We start from the raw sequence: 22,072 nt of genomic DNA, 5'->3' as shown, positions 1-22,072 counted from the left end.
AAACCTAAAAAAAAAGTCGAAAAAACTTTCGGTTGGAAAAACCAAGCCGAAACATGGACTCTCGGTTGGGTCGACAAACTATCCCAGCCGTAATCTTGATTCACGGTTGGGAATCTAAGAACTCCCAGCCGTAAATACTTTCAGAAATTGTTTTTTTTTTTACCCGAAATTCATCGAATTTGATTTTTTTAACCATTTAAAACAAAAATAAATAGTGGGTTTTCTTAATTTTTTCTTTTTATGATGATCATCGTCTTTTTCATAATCTTTGAATGAGAAGGAGAAGGAGAAGAAAATAGTTTTGGGTTTTCTTAATTTTTTCTTTCTATGATGATCAACATCTTTTTCATGATCTTTGAATGAGAAGGAGAAGGAGAAGGAGAAGAAAATAGTTCTGGGTTTTCTTGATGATCATCATCCTCATCATGATGAAATTATGCTCATCATCTTTTCACATTTATGAATGAGAAGAGAAGGATGGGGAGAACACAATAGATTTATTTTTTTTATTTTTTTATGATCTTCGCCATGATTGTAAATGAGAAGGAGAAGATTATAGATTTAGGATTTCTTTTTTCTTTTTCTTTTTATGAATAGTGAAATTTAGGTAAGGATATAATAGACATTAGGAATATGATGTGATAAAGAATAACCTCATTTGCTATTTCATGACCTAAAAAGCCCCAAAAGACCATTGACTTTCAAAGCCCAATAATAGGATTCTTCGTACAATACCAAACTCACCCGAATCAGAAACTGGTATGATAAGCCATGGGCCACATGAAAGAGTAAATTCAGTTGGAAACATAACATGATAACAAGTAACTGTAAGTCAGACTGACATCTAATTAGACACGGTGGAGTCAGACACGAGTCAGCCGAAAAGAAAGGTGTCTAGGTATATCTACCTGATCGTCTTCCTTGCTGAGTGAAGACTGAGGAGTCGGAATGAATTAGAGGATTAAACGAAATTGAAAGGATGATTTCCATGGCGGCGACAATCAGCTCCTTTTCACACTTCCTGTACATTTCTCTTTGTTTTTTCATTCATTTATTTTTCAATTGATAATCTTTTTTGTATTCATTTATTTGGAAATGATTCTTCTTCTTCTTAACAGGAATTCTGGATCATTACGACAGCTTATCGTGTCTTCTTCGAAGAAATCGATTGCATTCGGAGGACTCCCAATAACAACTCAAACAATTTCTCCTCTTTTACAAACTCGGACCAGGTGATCTCTCAATTTTTGTTATCTCAATCGAAACACCATTTCAATATGTAGATTACCAGACCAGATTATTGAGTTCTTTTTTTATTGTTGTGAATTTTCAGACTACCATGTCGTGTTAGCGGTACAAATGATGAAGAAACAGCTGCTAAAGTGGCTGCGGCAACCGCTGACATTGGAGGTCCAACCATGTATTTCCTATGAATTTCTGGTCTTTCGGATGTTTTGTGTAATTAGCTCAACAGATTTCGAACTATTAAGCAGTGATATTGTGTCAATTCCACGATTTCTTTTTCCAGATTCGACAAGATTATATCCAAGGAGATACCTTCAACCATAGTGTATGAGGATGATAAGGTGTTGGCATTTCGTGATATCAATCCGCAAGCACCTGTGCATGTCGTAATAATTCCCAAGTTCAGGGATGGACTAACAGAGCTTGGAAAGGTATTTTATTTTCCCTTTCTCCTTGGTCAGTACACAAGTTTATATCATGGATGGACTATATAGTTTGTAGCCTAATCTTACTTATATTAATTTGGGAAGAAATTTTCCCTCCCATGGTATAATGAGCATCAGAAAGTTCATGTTCTAGCTTTTGGATCATGTCTGTGTTGATTAAATTTCCTCTAAGTCACGACTGTCGGATTGTATATTGCAGTGCCTTTTGCGCCATTTAAGTTTCATGCACCTGAAAATACTCCCACAAACTATTGCTTGGGTTTCATTTTATACTGTTATAATGAGGGTCAGAACTGCTGCTTACCTTCCGTTGACACTGGCTATACTGTATTTGCTTCCCACTGACCATGTCAAGAAATCATTCCTCGGTTTTGAGTCGACTTCTGATGAATGAACACTCGTTTACTATGATCATTCAATGTTGTGATAATTTGGGTACCTTATATCTTGTGTAATACTCATTACTCATCCTATATACTCATTACTTATTACTCATTACCATAGGCTGAACCAAGGCACAGTGAGATACTGGGTCATCTTCTATATACGGCAAAGATGGTAGCTGAGAAGGAAGGCATCTTGGATGGATTTCGTGTAGTTGTCAATAATGGTCCTGGTGGCTGTAAGTATTTATTCACACCTCTTAAATTTGTTAAGTTTTGATAGGTTTCCTTTTCGTTGTTGAATGTTTGCCCGACGCTGAGGCATAAATATATCTACTTCCACAGGTCAATCTGTTTATCATTTGCACTTGCATGTGCTTGGAGGAAGACAAATGAAATGGCCACCTGGTTAAACATCCTCATGGACTTCTATGTTAGGCTCGTTTATCTTACTTCTTCCTAGATTAAAATGTGCTAATCTGTATTCTTTTCTTTTCTTTTCTTCTTGTTTGTCACTGTCAGTTCTAATCAGATGTTTTTAGTGATTTCACTTGCAAAATAATGTTTAAAATGCTTTTCGACGAGAGATAGGGTATATGCCTTTTTCTTCAACTAGTTATAGAGAAACATTTTGGTTTCCTTCACATGGGAAAAGATAGGATGTATGCCTTCTCACTTTTACAATGAATCGACTCAAGTTTGATTTCTGCTCTCTTACATTAGTGGTGTATCAACGAGACAATGAAGCATATCCACATATGAGCTGACAGGATCAAATGGCTCATGGACGCTTAGCATAATGCTGCCTAAATTAGACTGATGGCTAAACATAGTCCTGTTCTTGGTTTTAGTTCCTAGATAAGTAAATTGTGATGGCATTAACAAAAAAAAACTAGGCAATCCTGTAAACCTCTGTTACCTAATCACTGATTTTGGGCATTCCTCTACTCTTCTGCGACCTACATTAACTTCAGGAGCAGCAGGGTGCTCTGCTCTGATACCCCCTCCCACCCAGTCAGTACTTCATATTAGCTTTGTGGTGCTCCTCAAAGGGTTTGGGCATGTAGACTGAAGCTCCCTTGAGCAATTCCGAAACAAATTTCTCTGCATTTTTATGGCTGTACTAGAGCTTGGTGGTTGCTCCAATCGTTTTTTGTGGTGCTAGTATAAGTTGGTGGTCCTTCCTTATCCCATGTATATACCAAAGTTATAGAATCTTATCTTCTTTCCCATAGAGAGAAATAAATACAGGAAGTACCACGGAGATGAACTAAAGTTGCAGAAACAAAGTGAACCAGTAATTCGGAAGTTGTAACAGCAAAACATAGAAATGGATAAAATTCAAATGATTGCAATTCCAATAGTAGGAATAATTGCAGTTGCTGCCGTGACTTTCTATGCAGTAAGCTTTAATGAGATTCGCGAGGTATCTACTCAAAATGCAAATGAATGGTCTGTAAAGTTTACATATTTTATTGATAATAGCAAAGTATATTAATTGGGATGTTGTATGTATGCAGAAATCTTTCAAGGATTATGAAGATTCGGAAAATGATGGAGCATTCAAGTCTTCATTGAGTTCCAGGGAAAGAAGAGCCAGAAAAAAAGCTGACAAACAAAATAGAAGGAATTAGTCATGCCGACAGACAGAATAGCTCATTCTGCAATCTTGCAGTTCCTTAATTCTTTTCTTTCGTTGGTGTGTTTGAGCGTGCAATTATGTGGCTGTCGAGTTCTTAAGCTCTCTGTGTATTTTACACTTTCAGTTCCTGGAGTTTTTCTTTGTTTTTGTTGTTGCCGTAGGAGAACCATATGGCGTAGAAGAAACATATGGATCAGTTATTGAAGGTTTTCAATATTTGGCTGCAGTATCAGCAATATGACATCCGGTGACAGATTTATGCAAGCGTGAATGATGTCATGTTACTGGAATTAATGTTCGGTTTTAATTTTACTGGAAGTGCTGTTCTGAGTATACGTACATCAACGGACAATGTGGCATTTATAATTAATCTGTTACACTACTTCCAGTTCCGTAGAAAGCTCTAGATGAAGAAATTAAGGATCATATGTACTATAGAACTGTTGATTTAAATATATACAGCTCCCAAAGCCAATGTGGTCGAATTTACAAATGAATATTTATAAAGACTGTGATTTTCAACCACATTTCACTATAAATCAACTCTTTTGATATGTTTACATACCCAAGTGGCTGAATTGAATTGTCTATTACTCCATTGACCATTAGTGTCAACTTAAGATGGCAACAATCGATTAGAGTAACAATGGAAATCCAGTACATTACTATAGAAAATGGGATTTACTTGTTCGCTTACATGCAAATCCGTCTTTGTTTTTTAGCGTTGGACATCTGGAATAAATGGAAATTTCATATTCGTCTTTGGATTCAAAGTACCCTATTCCCGTATCAATCTTCGGGTTGTGGTGGTGGTGGTACGCTATTGTCAGCCCCCTCAGCATCAAGGTAAAATCTTGTTCGGAACAGTCCTAGTAATCTTGTTTGTCGTTTCATTTTGTGTTTCCTACATGTTCCATATCCCCAATGACACCTAAGTACCTTTACCAATTACCAGTACGTTTTACTCCCACTTCCCAAGTTAATCCACATTTGTCCCTGATGTGCTACAGCCATTGAGGTTTGGTATTCATGCAGCAAATTATAGTCTTCATTGCGGAACTAAGTAACAGACTTATCCCCATTCAGAGAAATGAACCAAGGGATAACAGAAGTACATTGGTTACCTCCTCCAAGGGGTGTCTTTACGACAAAAATCGATGGCTGGCTCATATCATAATGTTACAAAATCTGGTGGTATTGGTTCAATAATACTTGATTTTGCAGGTTCACAGAGAGGAGCAAAATGTATTTACCTGAATACAGCTCGGATTGAAGAGCAGGCAGAGTGCATGGGACTAAGGGGAGGAGTAAGCTGGGCAAAGAAACTACAGTTGGAGAGAGTGCGCTTTGAAGTGGACTCGATGATGGTGGTGGATGCAGTCAATACTGGAAACTGGAGACTTCATAATCTAGTTAAAGACTAAATACAGAGTGGTGTATTTCCATTTATCTATGAATTTTTTTCCTAACATGACGTAACACATACTCCTTGCAAGTCTGTGGAATATACACATGCAGATTAGATGAGTACGAACCCATTATGCTTAGTACTTTCCAAACTGGAGGCTCGACAAAGTTGCCACAAAATAACCACCGCAGTTAGCACCACTAGCCGGATCCACCCAGGAAACAACGCCAAATTCGAAAATTGATGAATAATTGTCTTGTCCCCTGGCTTGCCTAGGTAAATCAAGTCGCTGCCAAAAACATACTACCTCCGTTTTTGGAAAAGTGATACTTTCACTTTTTCATTTTTGCCTAAAAATAGGCCAAATTGAAAAAGTGAAAGTATCACTTTTCCTAAAACGGAGGGAGTATGATAAAATAAATAAGCGTCATATTCAACTATTTGTATCTGTGGGAGAATATGACGCACAGGCATGGCAATACCAATACCAAATTCATATTCATCAACTCCACTTGACGAAGCAAGCCATGCCTCGCTGTGAGGAAATTCAGACTTTCTTACCAGCTTTAACCCTAGCATAAAAGAATTGTATAAACCAAATTGTGACCTCAAATTTCAAAAACATCAACCTAGACATACAGTAAACTAGATTAAATCAAAGACATTCGCAAACCTTTTATGTAAAAGGAGTTACGCTCAATAATGGATACCAATTCACCCACACATTGCTTCTTGAAAGCCAAAGGCCTAATTAGGACAAATGTAAGATCATCCTTGTAGTAAATGTCGGCAAAATTCCTGAAATAACATATTGAGAGTATATAAAACAAAGTAAAGACAAAAACAGTGAGAAGCTTCTTCTTCTAAGACTTTAGTCCCAAAAAAATTGGGGTAGGCTAGAAAGGAAAAGGAGGACTTCCCAAATGGCCACCCATCCTGGTGCTGGTCTCGCCCTTTCCCAAGGAAATGACTGGTTTTCAACCAAACAAAGGTACACGAAGACTTCCCAAGCGGTCAAACATCTTGGTACTGCTCTCACCCTCTTTTGGTCTATCGATGGCTAGCCACAACTATCACCAACCCTCTTTTAGGCAAAACAATGAGAGACAAACTCTGTAGAAAATGAAATAGACATTGTATTTCATAACAAGAACCGGAAACTTATGGTGGAACGGTAATATAGGGCTCCAATTTCACTATGTTTTCCCTAACATCGACTGTTGGGCCAGATACAGTGCCATCAGGGAATGCACATGCCAGATATTTACTTGCCTCTACTTGTTTTCTCCAGGTGAAAAGAGAGTCACTACCAAACCACAATTCATAATCTTCTACTGCACTTTTATATGAATCACTGGTGTAAGCTTTTAGCCTGTTGCACAAAATGTTCAGATCATCATTGTGTCAACTTCACCAAATTTTTGAACAAAACTTGTGGTGTCGAATAGTTATAAATACTATCTACAGGAAAGCAGTAGAGTTATACATTCTAATCCAAATAGGAGACATTAATGTGGTCAAGAACCTTACCTGCCAGGCGCAACTGTTTCCTTTTCTGATGTAAGCTGAATTACCTTTTGGCAGGTAAAATATGATTCATATTCTTGTGATGTAAGCTGACGAGCCTTCTCAATAGCACCTTCACCTACCAATATCATGGCAATAAATGGATAGCGAGTAAGATGTAGCATAGAATCACCGGGACAAGGGTTTCTACCATCCCTGTCGAAGTGTGTAGTCAGAAATTTTGCTGATGCGCACATTAATCTCATCCCTGAAAACACAAACAAAATCAAATAAATAAGAATTGACAGTGCACCACAAACAATGATATCAAAATATACCATGGAAACTCATTAACAAACAGTATAGTTACCTATGATGTCCAAGCCGATCCCCTCAATTGCCGTCAAGATCTTGCCAACAATTCTATCCGAAGCAACCGAACTGGGATAGCACAACAAAAAGGTCCAATCGTCCTCCGTCCGCGTCATATCTTTTACCATTAGTCCGTGTCTTTTTTCACTGTTCTTCGGTACTGCAAATCTGAATCTATTTTTCTTCTCAACAAACGCCATCCTGTAAATATACATCAGAAATCAGATGATGAAATTCACATGACAAAGTAACAAAGAAAACCCTCAAAACCCCTCTTTTTGCAGACCTAGTTTAACAATTGAAACCAAATCCAAAACTAAACTAAAATATCTTAAGACGGAGATTACCTCATGACGAATGATTTAAACGATGGGAAACTGAGATTTAATTTAGAAATTCAAAAAGATACAGCAATCATGCTTTCCATGAAATATGCAGATGTGATTCCACGTGCAGGTACGTTATTGTCAACCCCCTCAGCATGAAGACAATCTTGTTTGGAACTTTTTTTTTTTTTTGTATGGAACAGTCTTACCAGTTTTCTTCGCTGTATCATTTTGTCTTTCTAACATGTTCCATTTCCCCACTTTGTGATTCTTCAACCCCTTGGCATGTGAAGGTTACTCGCGATGGCCGTACAACCAAACATCCGAATACAAAGATCGTGTTTGGTATCCCGAATATCCCATCCTAGGTTGGGTTATCCAGTAAAAAACTGTTAAAATGTGTTTGTCTCATTGCAATTCCAATCTTGGATAAGGATTACTAAACCTTCCTTGATTTTAGGAAGTTAAAAAACTGAGGTTAAGGTATTCTTCCAAATACCTGGGATACCTGTATCCTCATTCGGGTTAGACAGTTATTTTTCTTTAAAATAAGTATTTGGCTAAGAAATAATTATTTATATTAACCTATTTCTATAGTCAAACAAACACAAGTTAACCTAGCCCAAAATATGATAGAATTTTAGGTGCAGCTAGGTACAGCAGATGCATGGAGATTGGCCATTTGATGCACCTTCCGTATCCCGTCCTACTCGCACACAACTTAGTGTGGGGTTATTGACCATGTATTAGCATAGCTTTTGCCGTTCGTACCTAGCACTTATAACCTAAAAGCCTAATTAACGGCATTCTCCTCCTTGGGCCACCATTATTTTGGATCTCATTTTTGTTTAGCCGACTTTAGACCTTATATAGTTATATGTTTCTCACAACATTCGCCAAGCAAATATTTCGCAACTCCAACAACATGGCGGAGCTTTAGGCAGTCTGGAAGCGCTATATAAAGGTTTGTGTACTACCCCTGGTATTTTTATAACTTAGTCCACGGCAATACGGCATCGCTACTTGGATTGACAGTGTTCAGTTCCAGCATAAACGCATAGGGAAGAAAATCTTGTAGCCACTGTTTAGCTAAAAAGTCAACTGATAATACAATCTCTCAGGGAGGGCCTTCCCGCTTTGCGAAGCCCAGCTAGTTTCTTTTTTTTATAAATTCTGGATTACAACGTCTCTGGTTGAAATTTTTGCTAACTGTCCCAATTCAGTTCAAGTTTTAGGTGTTTTCACGTAGAGTGAGAAACATGAGAAAGCAAAATTTTCCTATATTAACTTTTAAAATGTTTAAATTTCCTACTTTCTTTTGTTCTTTGTCTCTGGTAGATGATTTAAACGCACGGACAAATTAGGAAAATTTTGGAAAAACATGAAAACCTTCATCTATATCGGGACTTAAAATAAGCTCAAAACCTTCAAACTAAATTGGGACGGAGGGAGTATAAATTGTACAAAAAGCTATGCTTAGACAGTGCAGTTAAATTACAGTAATTCTTTATATTAGTAAGCCAATCAGTCTACGGTTGTTATTTTGCTAACTAAGTTTGGTTTGCTATTAAAGAACAAACCTATTATAGGAGTTCCAAGAAAAAGTTTTGAGGGCTCACAAAATGATAAAACATGGGTATCCAAAAAGTAACCAACAAATCCCCTTATCCAACTATTTTATGTATTGACTAAAATGCCCTCTATGAATTATTTGATTTATAGTTAGTTTCTGAAAATAAAAATATTAAGATTAGTGAAGGAAGAAGAAAAAGTTTGAGAAAAACCAAGAAATTTAGGTTTTCTCAATCCAAATGAGTGACTCTAGTAAGATTAGTGAGGTAGGTGCATCCTCATCTACCAAATCAAACAAAAATCCTGCAACTCCTATAGATAATCAAGAATTTCTAACCCAACCACAAGCTCAACCTATACATGAAGAATATGAACACTATTATGAATTTGAAGAACCCAAAGAAGATGAATATCAAGAATCAAATGCTCAACAGAGCGAGGTATACCTCTAGCTTAAGTCAAATAACAATTTTTTTTCTTTTAATCGCATGAAGTACGTAGAAAGTTGGGATTTTTTTTGTTTTTTTTGAAAACCCCCAAATCCGAACCGTAAGTAAAATACAGTTTGGAAAAATTATCGACCAAACCGTAGATATATAAATTATACATATTGGAAAATTCATCTTTCCAAATCATATAAGTATCTTACGGTTTGGAAAATTGATACTTCCAAATCGTAGGAGTTTTTGAACCCAGAACTTACGGTTTGGAAATAAAGCGGGGGTCTAACAACACCACCCAATATTTCACTTAGCAATCTGTATGGACTAACTCCGAAATACTTTCTAGAGAATCAACTAGACAGTCAGACTCAATCTAGGTAAAAGTATCTCAAGGAGTTAATATCTCTCTCTTGTTTTGATTTACTCGAGCTAATAGAAATCAGCGAGTCTTCAATCAAACACAAGGAATAACTTGGATGGTACCAAAGACCAATATCCAAGGATCAATCAATGACAATCAACAACCAAAGGTTGGATTACTCTAATTGAAGATCTAAACGCACAACCTGTATTATTTCAATTATAAAGATAAAACAATATAATGCAGAAACTGAAATAACACAGACACCAGAAATTTTGTTAACGAGAAACCGCAAATACAGAGATACCCCGGGACCTAGTCCAGATTCAACACACATTGTATTACGTCGCTACAGACACTAGCCTACTCCAAGCTAACTTCGGACTGGACTGTAGTTGAACCCCAATAAGTCTCCCACTGATCCAAGGTACAGTTGTACTCCCTACGCCTCTGATCCCAGCAGGATACTGCGCACTTGATTCCCTTAGCTCACCCACAACTAAGAGTTGCTACGACCCAAAATCACAGGCTTTGACAATAAACAAATTTGTCTCCCACAGACAAGTCTATCAAAGGATCAATCTGTCTCCCACAGATAAACCCTGAAGGTTTTTTTCCGTCTTTTGATAATAATCAAGGTGAACAGGAACCAATTGATAATCCGGTCTTATATTCCCGAAGAACAACCTAGAGTTATCAATCACCTCACAACAATCTTAATCGTATGGTGGGAAACAAGATGTTGCGGAATTACACACAATGAGACGAAGATGTTTGTGAATACTTTTTATATCTTGCCTATCGGAGATATCAATCTCAAGCCAATCAATCTGATTGTACTCGTACGATAGAAGATGCAAGATCAGATCACACAACTACGATAAAAGTAGTATCGGTATGGCTTCACAATCCCAATGAAGTCTTTAAGTCGTTAACCTGGTTTTAGAAGAAGAAAACCAAAGGTTAAAGGAGAATCGACTTTAGTATGAGAACTAGTATCATACGTAAGGTGTGAGGATTAGTTTTGCACAATACTAGATGTCTCCTTTATAAAATATTTCAAATCAGGGTTTGCAATCAATGTTAGCTTAGTAACAAAGCATTCAATATTCACCGTTAGATGAAAACCTGATTTATATTCAAGCTAATATTTCTCAACCGTTAGATCGAAAAATTAGCTTGTTACACACACTTGACAATGCACGCTTCTAGGTTTGTTAACCATACCCAAACGTATGCACTTTTTGGTTCAACAATAGTTAATGAAAAGGTTAGCCATATGAGCATTTCATATCAACCACGTTCTTCTTCACCATAACTAGTTCAAATGACTTCAAAATGAACTAGTTAGAGAGTTGTTCAATTGCAAGGAAATCTCATGTACTGCACAAGACACAATTGAAGCAAAGATGATTTGATTCACTTGAATCGGTTCATGAACTTTTATAGCCACGGTTTGCAAACTGCATTCCTTAGTCTTTTTAATTTTAAGTTCAGAAATCATCTTCAGATATGTAACCTTCTCAAGTTCGCATACTAGGTTCGCAGACTTAAGTTACCAGGCAGAGTTTACAAACTGCAGCAGAAATTCTCGGGTATGAGAACTTCGCCGGTTCGCGGACTGAGTTCGAGGACTTAGATTCACGCAAGTAGTTTGTCAACTCTAGCAGAAATTCTCGGGTTTGAGAACTTCGGCAGTTCGCGAACTGAGTTCGCGGACTTAGCTCACGCCATTCTTCCGTTTGTCTTGATCAACAAAGTTCGCAAACTTTGGTTCAACGAATATGAATTATACATAAATGCGTTTCCACAATAATGCTTATGTCCACCATTGGTTATGTAATCTAAAATCTCATTCCAATGATTGAAACATTCTTAGAGGACGTTATACAGTTGTTACACCATTTCTCGTCAAAGCAATCTTCAAAATGATTGAAACATATCATGACTTTCGTCACTAGGTAAAGATAAACTTGATCGAAGCGAAAATCTTACCAACACATATTTCGAGATATAGATAGGCTAGATGTACTCGTCTCGAAATACCAAATGTTTATAATCCAAGTCTATATATATATAGCATACGACTTCTTGTCTCAAACAGTAGGAGATAGAGTAGATAGACTTTTGAGTGACAGATAAGTTCAAGTCTTCACATACCTTTTTGTCGAGAAGTTCCACCGGTTCCTTGAGTAGTTCTTCTACTTGTATGATGAATCTCCATGAAGTCCTTGAGCTCAACTACACTTTCTATCCTAGTCCGAGACTTAGCTATAATAGACTAGAAATCAAGACTTATAGTTTTGATCACTAACATTGATAAACATGCTTGAGATAGAAACGCATGCGAGTTTGACCGAGCAATGCTCTAAAAATCTCCATCTTTATCAATTTTAGTGACAAAACTATCAATTCATATGTAATACAAAAATATAAAGAAACTTTAGTAGCTCCTATTCCACATGTCTAATCTTCAACATTCCTCGAAATCTTCGTCACTTCCAAGTACTCCAATTATCTCAAAGGTTGTAAGTTTAGCATCACCGCCGTTGAAGATCCGTAGCTATAACAATGAGAAAGCATCGGTCTCGATCATTGTTATACAATATCATAGTATTATTACACAGTGTCAAAGTCCAATTGTATCACAACTTCAACAATAATACTATGGTAATATGTATCACTCCCTCTTAGTCAATACTCCATCTCACATGGAAACCACTCCCCCTTACACAATGATCCGAAAACCATATGTATTTGTAGTGTGAACTACATATTAATTCTCCCCCTTTTTGTCAATAAAATTGGCAAAGGTACAAGAACGGGATCATAATGAAATTTCCGAAAGAGACATTTCATGACTAAAGGAAAAAAAATACATACCAACTAATTTAGATGCAATCATAAAGCCGAAGCTAAATGCATTCATCAAGGAGTTTAAAGATACAAGATAACCCCTCTAAAATTCCACAGCCGCACACCCCTCAAGATATGACCATTAAGCACAAGTTCAAAAGAACTCTCACCCATTTGATGTCATTCCCGAAAGAACAACAAGAGCGACCTTAATTTCAAAACAAAAGAAGGATTTTTATTGGACACCAAAATCCATTAGAATGATTTTTTATATCCAAAAACTCAATCAATTAATCACAAGTAAACCCGTGATTAATTTAATCGGAATACGCAACCAAATTCAACACAAAAAGTGATCAATTCAATTGATTGTGCTCAACATAAGAGAACTTATGGAGACACGAAAATACTCAACTAGATTAATTACAAGAGAACCCATAATTAATCTAATTGGAATACACAACCAAACTAATTACAAAAGTAATCAATTTAATTGTCATTTGTGTTGCTCGACATAATAATACTTACGGAGCAATAACTAAATAACCAAACAAGATGATTAATTTAGTTCAATATGATCGACATAACATATCTCACGGAACAACAACTAAGCTAAGAAAATCAACTTGGTTGTATAATGCTCAACATAAGATACATTACGGAGTCTCACAGTAATACATAAAATATGGATTAGGGATGATCAATACTGCGGAATACACAAGGATTCATTCTATCTTCAATCACTATTTGCATAACGACAATAATAGACATAATCCTTGAAAACAAAAGATTTTAACCTATCTTCCATCAAATGTTTGACAATATAGGCTTAACTTTTGTATTTTTCAAAAGTCTATTCATTCTTTTACCAGTACGTGAATACCGATCACGAACGACTTTACTTTTGACAAAGTATGGGACAAACATAGTTCACGGACGTAAACACCGATATCCTATAACAAATTGCAATATAACAAATCATAAATATTAAATACTGCAAAACATCATCCTCCAAATATTTTTAGAATTTAAACTAATAAACCTAAAAAAGAACAAGAAGATGAAAAATAATAGCTATGTGTAGTCACAATCATTGTTATTCAAGCACTAGTTATTCTTCCAACTAAACCAAAAAGAAGACATACTAGGAAAATAAAACAAGAAACACGATTAAAACACTCTAAACTCTGTCAGCAACTAGGGATTGAACATGAAGAGCTCATCAGTTGCTTCTTCAGTTTGTTTTTCATAAAATCAAGATTCCTTGTTACAATACCGAGTTGTTCACGTATTACTTCAAAGTCTCGAAGAAGATTTCCTACAAGTTGTGATGATATCTGAACTGGTAGTTTGTTTTCATGATCAACAGCGTGAAAACATGTTATAGAAACAGGATTCAACTCAGGAATATTGTCCTTCTCAACTTCATCAACCCTGTTGCTTCCATCCATTGTGTACAGAAAGAGTCCAGTAGAATCTTTTGACCTTATGGACATTGTATTTATAAGGTGTTCCAAGAAACCCTAGGAACCATGACGTTCGTGTGGGTCCGGTATATGTACTTGGTCAATCATACAAGTGAGACCCGGGGAAAGGAGAAGCACAATTAGTCAAAGAATTGCCGAGAGACAAACACTCGAAGAAGGGATGAAGGAACACGAGGACAATTTATTTTTTATTTTATTTTTTAAACTTTACAACGAATTTAAAAAACCCGACAACTTTCCCAAGATGAGTCATCTTGAGAACAAAGAGCATCCACCTTTTACATAAAAGAGGGGTGCAGCTTCAAGCAGTCACGGTATATTAAGATGAGCATCTTGCTCATCAATATTCACTTCTTCTTTTCCTTTATCAAGGGTATTTAGAGAGACATTACTCGTCATAGCTAAAGAAGTTTTATCAAGAAAAGGGTTAGGAGTACCTGAGTCAACTGTTTTCCATGTTTTCTTGATGCTCCGTTTGAGTCTGTTTACACTGATTTTTAGATCTGAGACTCGATTGTTGATATGTTGGAAATCTGGAGCGGAAGTCTTGGATTTGCAGCTTTCTTCAGGGAGAGATGAGGAAATAAAATTTTCTTTCTTTCTCCTATGCCTTTTTCTCTTTGCAGGGTCAGTTACCCTTTCGCCATTCTTCCTTCTTCCATTGTAGGCATTTTTTGTTTTGATCACACAACTAAGAAAGGACTTATCACAGTACATTCCTTGAGTGTTTAAATTGCCTTTTCCAACAATGTGTGAAATCGGTTTAATGACTTCTTTGGACATCCAAGTAAAAATGTTATGAAGCTTTTTATTCCTCAACCGATAGCGACATCTTTGCTCAGAATGTCCTTTATTCCCGCAGTAATAGCAGTTAAAGGAATTATTTTTACCTGTTCTCTTGTGAGTAGATTTAGAAGGAGCAGAATCCTTGTTTTTGGGACCATTGCAGGCTGCTAACGGTTTTTCACATGGAGAATTATCACTAGCTTTAACAAAGTTGATCTTACTAGTTTTCGAAGCGTCTATTCCTTTATATCCCAGACCACGTGTATCACGGTGTTCTTTACATGCTCCAAGCATAGAAGATAATTTTGTGGAGATAGAATTGAATATACTCAGAATCTCTTCCAGTGATTTTACTTTACTAAGAGCAGCTGCAAGCTAAGTCTCCAAGGATTTTTCTTTGGCGAGAAGACTGCACTCTTTGTCGCAAAAATGTTTTTGTTGAGAGTCATATCTTACTTCAGTTTCTGCAAGTCTTTCTTTCAACACGAAGAGATTTCGAAAAAGATTATCACATTCAGATTTTTTGTTGAGAGTCATATCGAGAAGTTCCACCGGTTCCTTGAGTAGTTCTTCTACTTGTATGATGAATCGCCATGAAGTCCTTGAGCTCAACTACACTTTCTATCCTAGTCCGAGACTTAGCTATAATAGACTAGAAATCAAGACTTATAGGTTTGATCACTAACATCGAAAAACATGCTTGAGATAGCAATGCATGCGAGTTCGGCCGAGCAATGCTCTAACAGGAAAAATATGAACTCCAAACCGTATGTAATCCTGCGGCTTGGAAACACCACCGTAGTCAATCACAAGGAGCTTTACGGTCTGGAATTCCTCACCGTATCAGTGTTTACGGTTTGGTTTCCAAACCGAATGTTTATGTTTTCAGATGCATATTTTTCTAATACTTTGCAATATTTTTCATAGTTATAGCTGATCTTCTACCTGAAACAATGGAAAATCAACCTGCAGCTATGGATATTTTGTCCGAAGATACAAGTGTTCATTATGCCAACAACTCTGAATGGAAAGATTTAAAGGATGCAAAAAAGTGGGCTCGAGAACAAGGGTTGAAGAAGAAGTGAATCATAGTCCAAAATAAACAAGTTAAAAGATACAGCTTTAAATGGTTTGCGAGTCTAGTGGGAAATATGAGACTCATCAAAGAAAAGGTTACGAGTATCAACCAAAGACCGCGGGGAAAAAGAAAGTTATTCATACAAAGAAGACCGGGTGTCCTTTTAAACTTCAATTTAATTTCAACCAAGAAAATGAAGTGTCGTATATGAGTGAACTTAAATCGGGTTATCATAACCATCCTATTTCATAGAGTTTTCTTAATCATCCTTATCCGACAAGGCTCAACCCCGAAGAAAAGAAGCTAGTAAAAGTTTTGACTAAAAAATGAACAAGACCTATTGATATTCTAGCTAGTGTGAAGGTATTAAATAAAAATAACACATTTATTTTATCTACCATCTACAATGAAAGAGAAAAAATTAGGAATGAGGAATGGAAAGATAGACTACTTATGCAATAACTATTGTATTTGGCGGAAAAGGCGAACTAATCGATATCCTATGATGTAAATGATAAAAAAGAGGTGATACATCTTTTCATTACTCATCTGGAATTCATAAGGTTGTCTAGGTGCTTCCATCAAATACTTTTCATGAATTGCACCTATAAAACGAATAAGTACAATATGTCGATGTTGAACTTTATGGGGGAAACGTCTACAAAGGCACCATTTAATGTCGGTTTTTGTTTATTGAGAGATGAGACGAAGGAAAGTTACTTATGGGCATTAGGAAAGGTAAAGTTATTGTATCAAGAAGGTTATACTCCTAAGGTATTGATCACAGATAAGGAACAATCATTGATGTGGGTGATAGAACGTGTTTTTCCCGACGGACATCATCATCTTTGCATGTTTCATTTATGAAACAATGTGGAAAATAATTGCAAGGACATGATTCAACCACCAAGGAAAACTGTAATGGAAATGATTAAGAAACTTCCGTTGGATAGACAACAAGAAGCCAAAGAGAAATTTGTTGAACATGACAAAGTAGCCGCGGTTAAATGGGCTAGCTTCCAACAAGAGTGTGACAAGTTGACATGGTCGACCACGAAGGAATGTAATTTTTAAGGGAGCGTATTCTATTTCACAATTGGGAAAGCTACCCGGAGGTGATAGTGTTAGAGCATTTCTCGGTCGAACTCGCATGCGTTGCTATCTCAAGCATGTTTTTCAATGTTAGTGATCAAAACTATAAATCTTGATTTCTAGTCTACTATAGCTAAGTCTTGGACTAGGATAGAAAGTGTAGTTGAGCACAAGGACTTCATGGAGATTCATCATACAAGAAGATAACTACTCAAGGAACCGGTGGAACTTCTCGACAAAAAGGTATGTGAAGACTTGAACTTATCTGTCACTCAAAAGTCTATCTACTCTATCTCCTACTTCTTGAGATAAAAAGTCGTATGCTATATATAAACTTAGATTATACACATTTGGTATTTCGAACCGAGTATACCTCGCCTATATATATCTCGAAATATGTGTTGGTAATCGTTTCGCTTCGACCATGTTTATCTTTACCTAGTGACGAAATTCATGATATGTTGCAATCACTTTGACAATTTCTTTGACGAGAAATGGTGTAACAACTATATAACGTCCTCTAAGAATATTTAAATGGTTGGAATGAGAGTTTAGATTACATAACCAATGATGGGCATAAGTATTGTTGTGGAAAAACATATGTGCATAAGTCCTATCTCTTTAACCAAAGTTTGCGAACTTTGTTGATCAAGAGAAACCGGAAGAATGGATTGTTGCCAAGTCCACGAACTGCCGAACTTCTCATCCCGGGAAATTCTGCTGGAGTTGACAAACTAGTTGCGTGAGTACCAGTCCGCGAACCCAGTCCGCGAACCGGCGGAAAGTCTTTGCCGTGATTTTCTGCTGGAGTTTGTAAACTCTGCCCGGTTGCTTAAGTCCGCGAACCTAGTGTGCGAACTTAAGAAGGTTATATATCTGAAGATGATTTCTGAACTTAAACTTATAAAGACTAAGGAACGCAATTTTCAAACCGTGGCTATAAAGTTCATGAACCGATTCAAGTGAATCAAATCATCTTTGCTTCAATTGTGTCTTGTGTAGTACATAAGATTTCCTTGCAATTGAAAAACTCTCTAACTAGTTCATTTGAGTCATTTGAACTAGTTATGGTGAAGAAGAATATGGTTGGTATGAAATGCTCATATGGCTAACCTTTTGGTTAACTATTGTTGAACCAACAATGTACATGTTTGGGTACGGTTAACAAAACCTAGAAGCGTGCATTTCATTTGTGTATAACAAGCTAAGTTTTCGATCTAACGGTTGAGAAATATTAGCTTGAATCTAAATCAGGTTTTCATCAAACGACGGATATTGTTTGCTTTGTGACCAAGGCGAAACCCTGATTTGAAAGACTATATAAGGGGACATCTAGCAACTCTGCAAAACTAATCCACACACCTCACGTGTGATACTAGTTTGTGTGCTAGAGTCGTTTCTTCTTTAACCTTTGGTTTTCTTCTTCTAAAACCAGGTTAACGACCTAAAGACTTCATTGGTATTGTGAAGCCAGACCGAAACTACTTTTATCGTAGTTGTGTGATTTGATCTTGCATCTTCTATCGTACGAGTACAATCAGATTGATTGGCTTGAGATTAATATCTCTGATAGGCAAGATATAAAAAGTAATCACAAACATCTTCGTCTCATTGTCTGTGATTCCGCAACATCTTGTTTCGCTACATACGATTAAGATTGTTGTGAGGTGATTGATTTATATAGGATGTTCTTCGGGAATATAAGACCGGATTATCAATTGGTTCCTGTTCACCTTGATTATTAACAAAAGACGGAACAAAAACTTTAGGGTTTTTCTGTGGGAGACAGATTGATCCTTCGATAGACTTGTATGTGTGAGACAGATTTGTTTATTGTCAAAGCCTGCGATTTTGGGTCGTAGCGACTCTTAGTTGTGGGTGAGATCAGCTAAGGGAATCAAGTGTGCAGTATCCTGCTGGGATCAGAGACGTAGGGAGTACAACTGTACCTTGGATCAGTGGGATACTGATTAGGGTTCAACTAAAGTCCAGTCTGAAGTTAGCTTGGAGTAGGCTAGTGTCTGTAGAGGCTTAATACAGTGTGTGTTTAATCTGGACTAGGTCCCGGGGTTTTTCTGCATTTGCAGTTTCCTCGTTAACAAAATTTCTGGTGTATGTTTTATTTCAATTTCCGCATTATATTGTTTTATCTTTATAATTGAAATATTACAGGTTGTGCATTAGATCATCAATTAGATTAATCCAACCTTTGGTTGTTGATTGTCATTGATTGATCCTTGGATATTGGTCTTTGGTACCATCCAAGTTATTCCTTGTGTTTGATTAAAGACTCGCTGATTTCTATTAGATCGAGTAAATCAAAACAAGAGAGAGATATTGACTCCTTGAGATACTTTTATCTAGATTGAGTCTGACTGTCTAGTTGATTCTCTAGAAATTATTTCGGAGTTAGTCCATACATATTGCTAAGCGAAATATTGGGTGGTGTTGTTAGACCCCCGCTTTTTCAGATCGCATATTTTAAGAATGAAATATTGGATCCCCACAAGGAAAAATTCGTTAGTGCGTGGGTAAACAAGCTTAAATGTTATGACAACCAAGCCACAAGCACGGTGGAGTCATCTCACTTTCGATTTAAGAGGAGGCTATATAAGTGCGGTGGTGGTTTTGTTGTGATTTTTCAAGCTATGGAAGAGTACTTTAAGCGTGATATCGATAGAGTTAATGGGGATTTTGAATTTAATCGATCTAGAAAGGATATTCTTTATTTGGATAACCCTTGGCTCTGAGGAATTGATCACTATGTATTGCATTGGCAGATTAAGAAGATTATGAAGGCAGTGGACGCTTTGAAGAAAGTATTCCAAGTGAATGTATTTGTCCCAACATGTAGTCATTGGGCCTTCCATGTAAGCATATTATATCTAAGTACTCACCAAAGGTTATCCCAATCCAAGATATTGATCCTTTTTGGAGACAACTTAGCTTCAATGATCCGATACCCACTGAAGGTTTTGGTGAAGTGTTTTGCGACACCGATGCGCACAAAGAACTATTTGACAAGTATGCTTCATTGTATCCGTATCAAAGACAACTTCGGTTGTATGAGCTGCGGAAATTCAACCGCTCCCACACGTCAAACGATATTCTTGAACCAACCAAGGGTAAGGGAAAAGGTAGGCCTCCATCTCAACAAACAAAGAAATAATGGAGGGATGAATCCAAGACAATGGTTCAAGAAGTTCCATAATTACCGGGTTCAATCGAAAGAGATCTTTCGGGTTTTGACCGCTTGAACGCCTTGTATAAGGAGGAGGTGATAGGCTCGGAAACCTACAATAAATATACTGCAAGTGCACAGTGTCTAACTAGTAGAACAAGGGCAAGTACAGGTCGTTCCCACGAGGAGTGTGAAAATACTACTACTAACTAATACCAAAGAGTAACCAATCAAATCAATATTTCAGAAGTTTTAATAATTGGAAAATAAAATTACGAAACTAAAATAATAAAAACGTAACCAAGGATGTGAAGGTGTTAAGGTTCTGGGGATCCGTTGTAGGTATCTTATTTGTATTCAATCACAAAAGTCTCGAGTTAACTCATGTAAAATAGCAAACCTAGCAATTAGTACACGGAAGATATTTCGTTAAGAATCATCGACTAGAATTATCATTATCAAAATGGTAGTTTGTTCTCACCTTAATGTAGAATTCCAAAGCACTAAGTATACATGGCATAAATAGTCAAAAGATATTCATAAATCGATTATTGCTAAGGTTCAACGAGTCCCTCTACTAATCTAACTATGGACTATACATGGCATAGAACATGAAAAATGTAGCTAGAATGTAAAACATTGAAAGAGAATCACAAACATTATCATTATGTTCAATTTGATAAAATCTTATTCAAGAACACAAAATAAATCAACCTACAACTTCATCCTTTCACCCTAACATGGATCTAGCTCGTCATGGCTTTCTCAAAATCCATAAACAAATTGAAATCAAAACGACAAGCTAATCGGAAAACCAAATGAAGAACTCCAAACCCTATTCGGCTGTGTAGCCGCAGCCTCAGAACCTCCTTATTTTTGTTTCCGTTCCTCCCTACATAATTTGATGCCAGAGTGCTATTAAGACCTAGCATAATTATTGCTCAAGGCCCAGTCCACTTAGCAATGCCGATTTCCAAACTCCATGACCAGGTCCAACACCGTCTGACCACCAGATCCCAAAGTCCGGTCACATTGCCAGTTCTCACTTCTCAAACTAACTCAAACTTAACTTTGCCTGCATCACAGAGTCCCTCACCGAGCGATCCAGCAATGGTAGCTTCCCTTATTCTTCTATGTCTCGTTCACTGCCAAGCTCAACACAAGCTTCTTTCATTGATACTTTCGCACACTTTTCAGCATCAAGCACAAGTTCTTCCCCTTTGAACATCATCACCAGCCAATGCCTCATCTCCCGTTAGTTATAGCTCATGCATCTTCTCAAACTCCATCCAACATCAGAACCATGGATTTGCTGTACCAATTCACTCTTCACTCGAATTCAGTTTCAGACAATACAGAGAAGTCCAATCTGTTCCAAGTCACGTTCAGCCAAAATTACACCACAACAATCTGAGACCCCCTCCATCACGGCAGTAAAATCTCAATTAACCAGCAAAATCGTTCTTTGACCATTTGCAACCAGATGCACAAGTTCTGGCTACTGCGCTAGCTCCAATCACAATAATACTGCTTGTTTTCTCACCATCTGAACATCACCTCCATTTCAATTGGATTACAGAACAAATCAAACCCCTTTGCTGTTGTTGCTTCCCACGACTATCTCCATTCATCTCGGAAACAACAGCTCTTTCGTTTGCTCCATCGACAAACAGCGAAAGAACCCTAGTTATAATTCAGCTCCGACCACTCCTTATGAAACTGACGTACGAAGCATTCTCCACTGCAGCTCCTTGTCTCGCTGCCATAACCCCAATGATGTTGCTGCCTAAGAGAGCTCGAGAATCACCTACTTCCACATATGATCTTCATTCACATCTAAGCCATCATTCATGGGTACTAGCTTCCATCTTCATGCATGTCTGAGCTT

At 37.0% G+C, this 22,072-nt stretch overlaps 3 protein-coding genes across 5 annotated transcripts; 2 read left to right on the top strand and 1 right to left on the bottom strand.

Moving 5' to 3' along the window:
• Nucleotides 1-809: 809 nt before the first annotated feature.
• On the top strand, nt 810-2,781 carry LOC113279807 (14 kDa zinc-binding protein-like). The gene is made up of 6 exons (XM_026528469.1): nt 810-1,023; nt 1,119-1,232; nt 1,334-1,420; nt 1,529-1,676; nt 2,196-2,313; nt 2,420-2,781. Exons 1-6 carry the CDS (start codon nt 980-982, stop codon nt 2,485-2,487), a joined length of 579 nt encoding a protein of 192 aa, XP_026384254.1. The 5' UTR covers nt 810-979; the 3' UTR covers nt 2,488-2,781.
• A 606-nt stretch (nt 2,782-3,387) lies between these two features.
• Nucleotides 3,388-4,215, top strand: LOC113279814. Its single transcript, XM_026528473.1, has 2 exons — nt 3,388-3,500; nt 3,595-4,215. The coding sequence occupies exons 1-2, from the start codon at nt 3,405-3,407 to the stop codon at nt 3,706-3,708; spliced, it is 210 nt and encodes a 69-aa protein (XP_026384258.1). The 5' UTR covers nt 3,388-3,404; the 3' UTR covers nt 3,709-4,215.
• A 1,317-nt stretch (nt 4,216-5,532) lies between these two features.
• Nucleotides 5,533-7,571, bottom strand: LOC113326226 (nucleoside diphosphate kinase-like). 3 transcript variants are annotated; one of them, XR_003348352.1, is made up of 5 exons: nt 7,350-7,568; nt 7,001-7,203; nt 6,655-6,898; nt 5,798-6,496; nt 5,533-5,696 (listed from the first exon to the last, which is right to left on the bottom strand). XR_003348352.1 is itself a non-coding variant. In XM_026574003.1 (5 exons), exons 1-5 carry the CDS (start codon nt 7,352-7,354, stop codon nt 6,175-6,177), a joined length of 615 nt encoding a protein of 204 aa, XP_026429788.1. In that variant the 5' UTR covers nt 7,355-7,571; the 3' UTR covers nt 5,533-6,174. The 3 variants fall into 3 exon arrangements, 2 of the variants coding, with proteins under 2 accessions (XP_026429788.1, XP_026429779.1); XM_026574003.1 differs by having other exon boundaries at nt 5,533-6,237; nt 6,397-6,496; nt 7,350-7,571; XM_026573994.1 differs by having other exon boundaries at nt 5,533-6,496.
• Between the last annotated feature and the right edge of the window lie 14,501 nt (nt 7,572-22,072).

This window comes from Papaver somniferum, chromosome 1 (assembly GCF_003573695.1).
Source record: "Papaver somniferum cultivar HN1 chromosome 1, ASM357369v1, whole genome shotgun sequence".
Lineage (NCBI taxonomy): Eukaryota > Viridiplantae > Streptophyta > Magnoliopsida > Ranunculales > Papaveraceae > Papaver > Papaver somniferum.
This window is presented reverse-complemented; position numbering and strand designations above follow the sequence as displayed.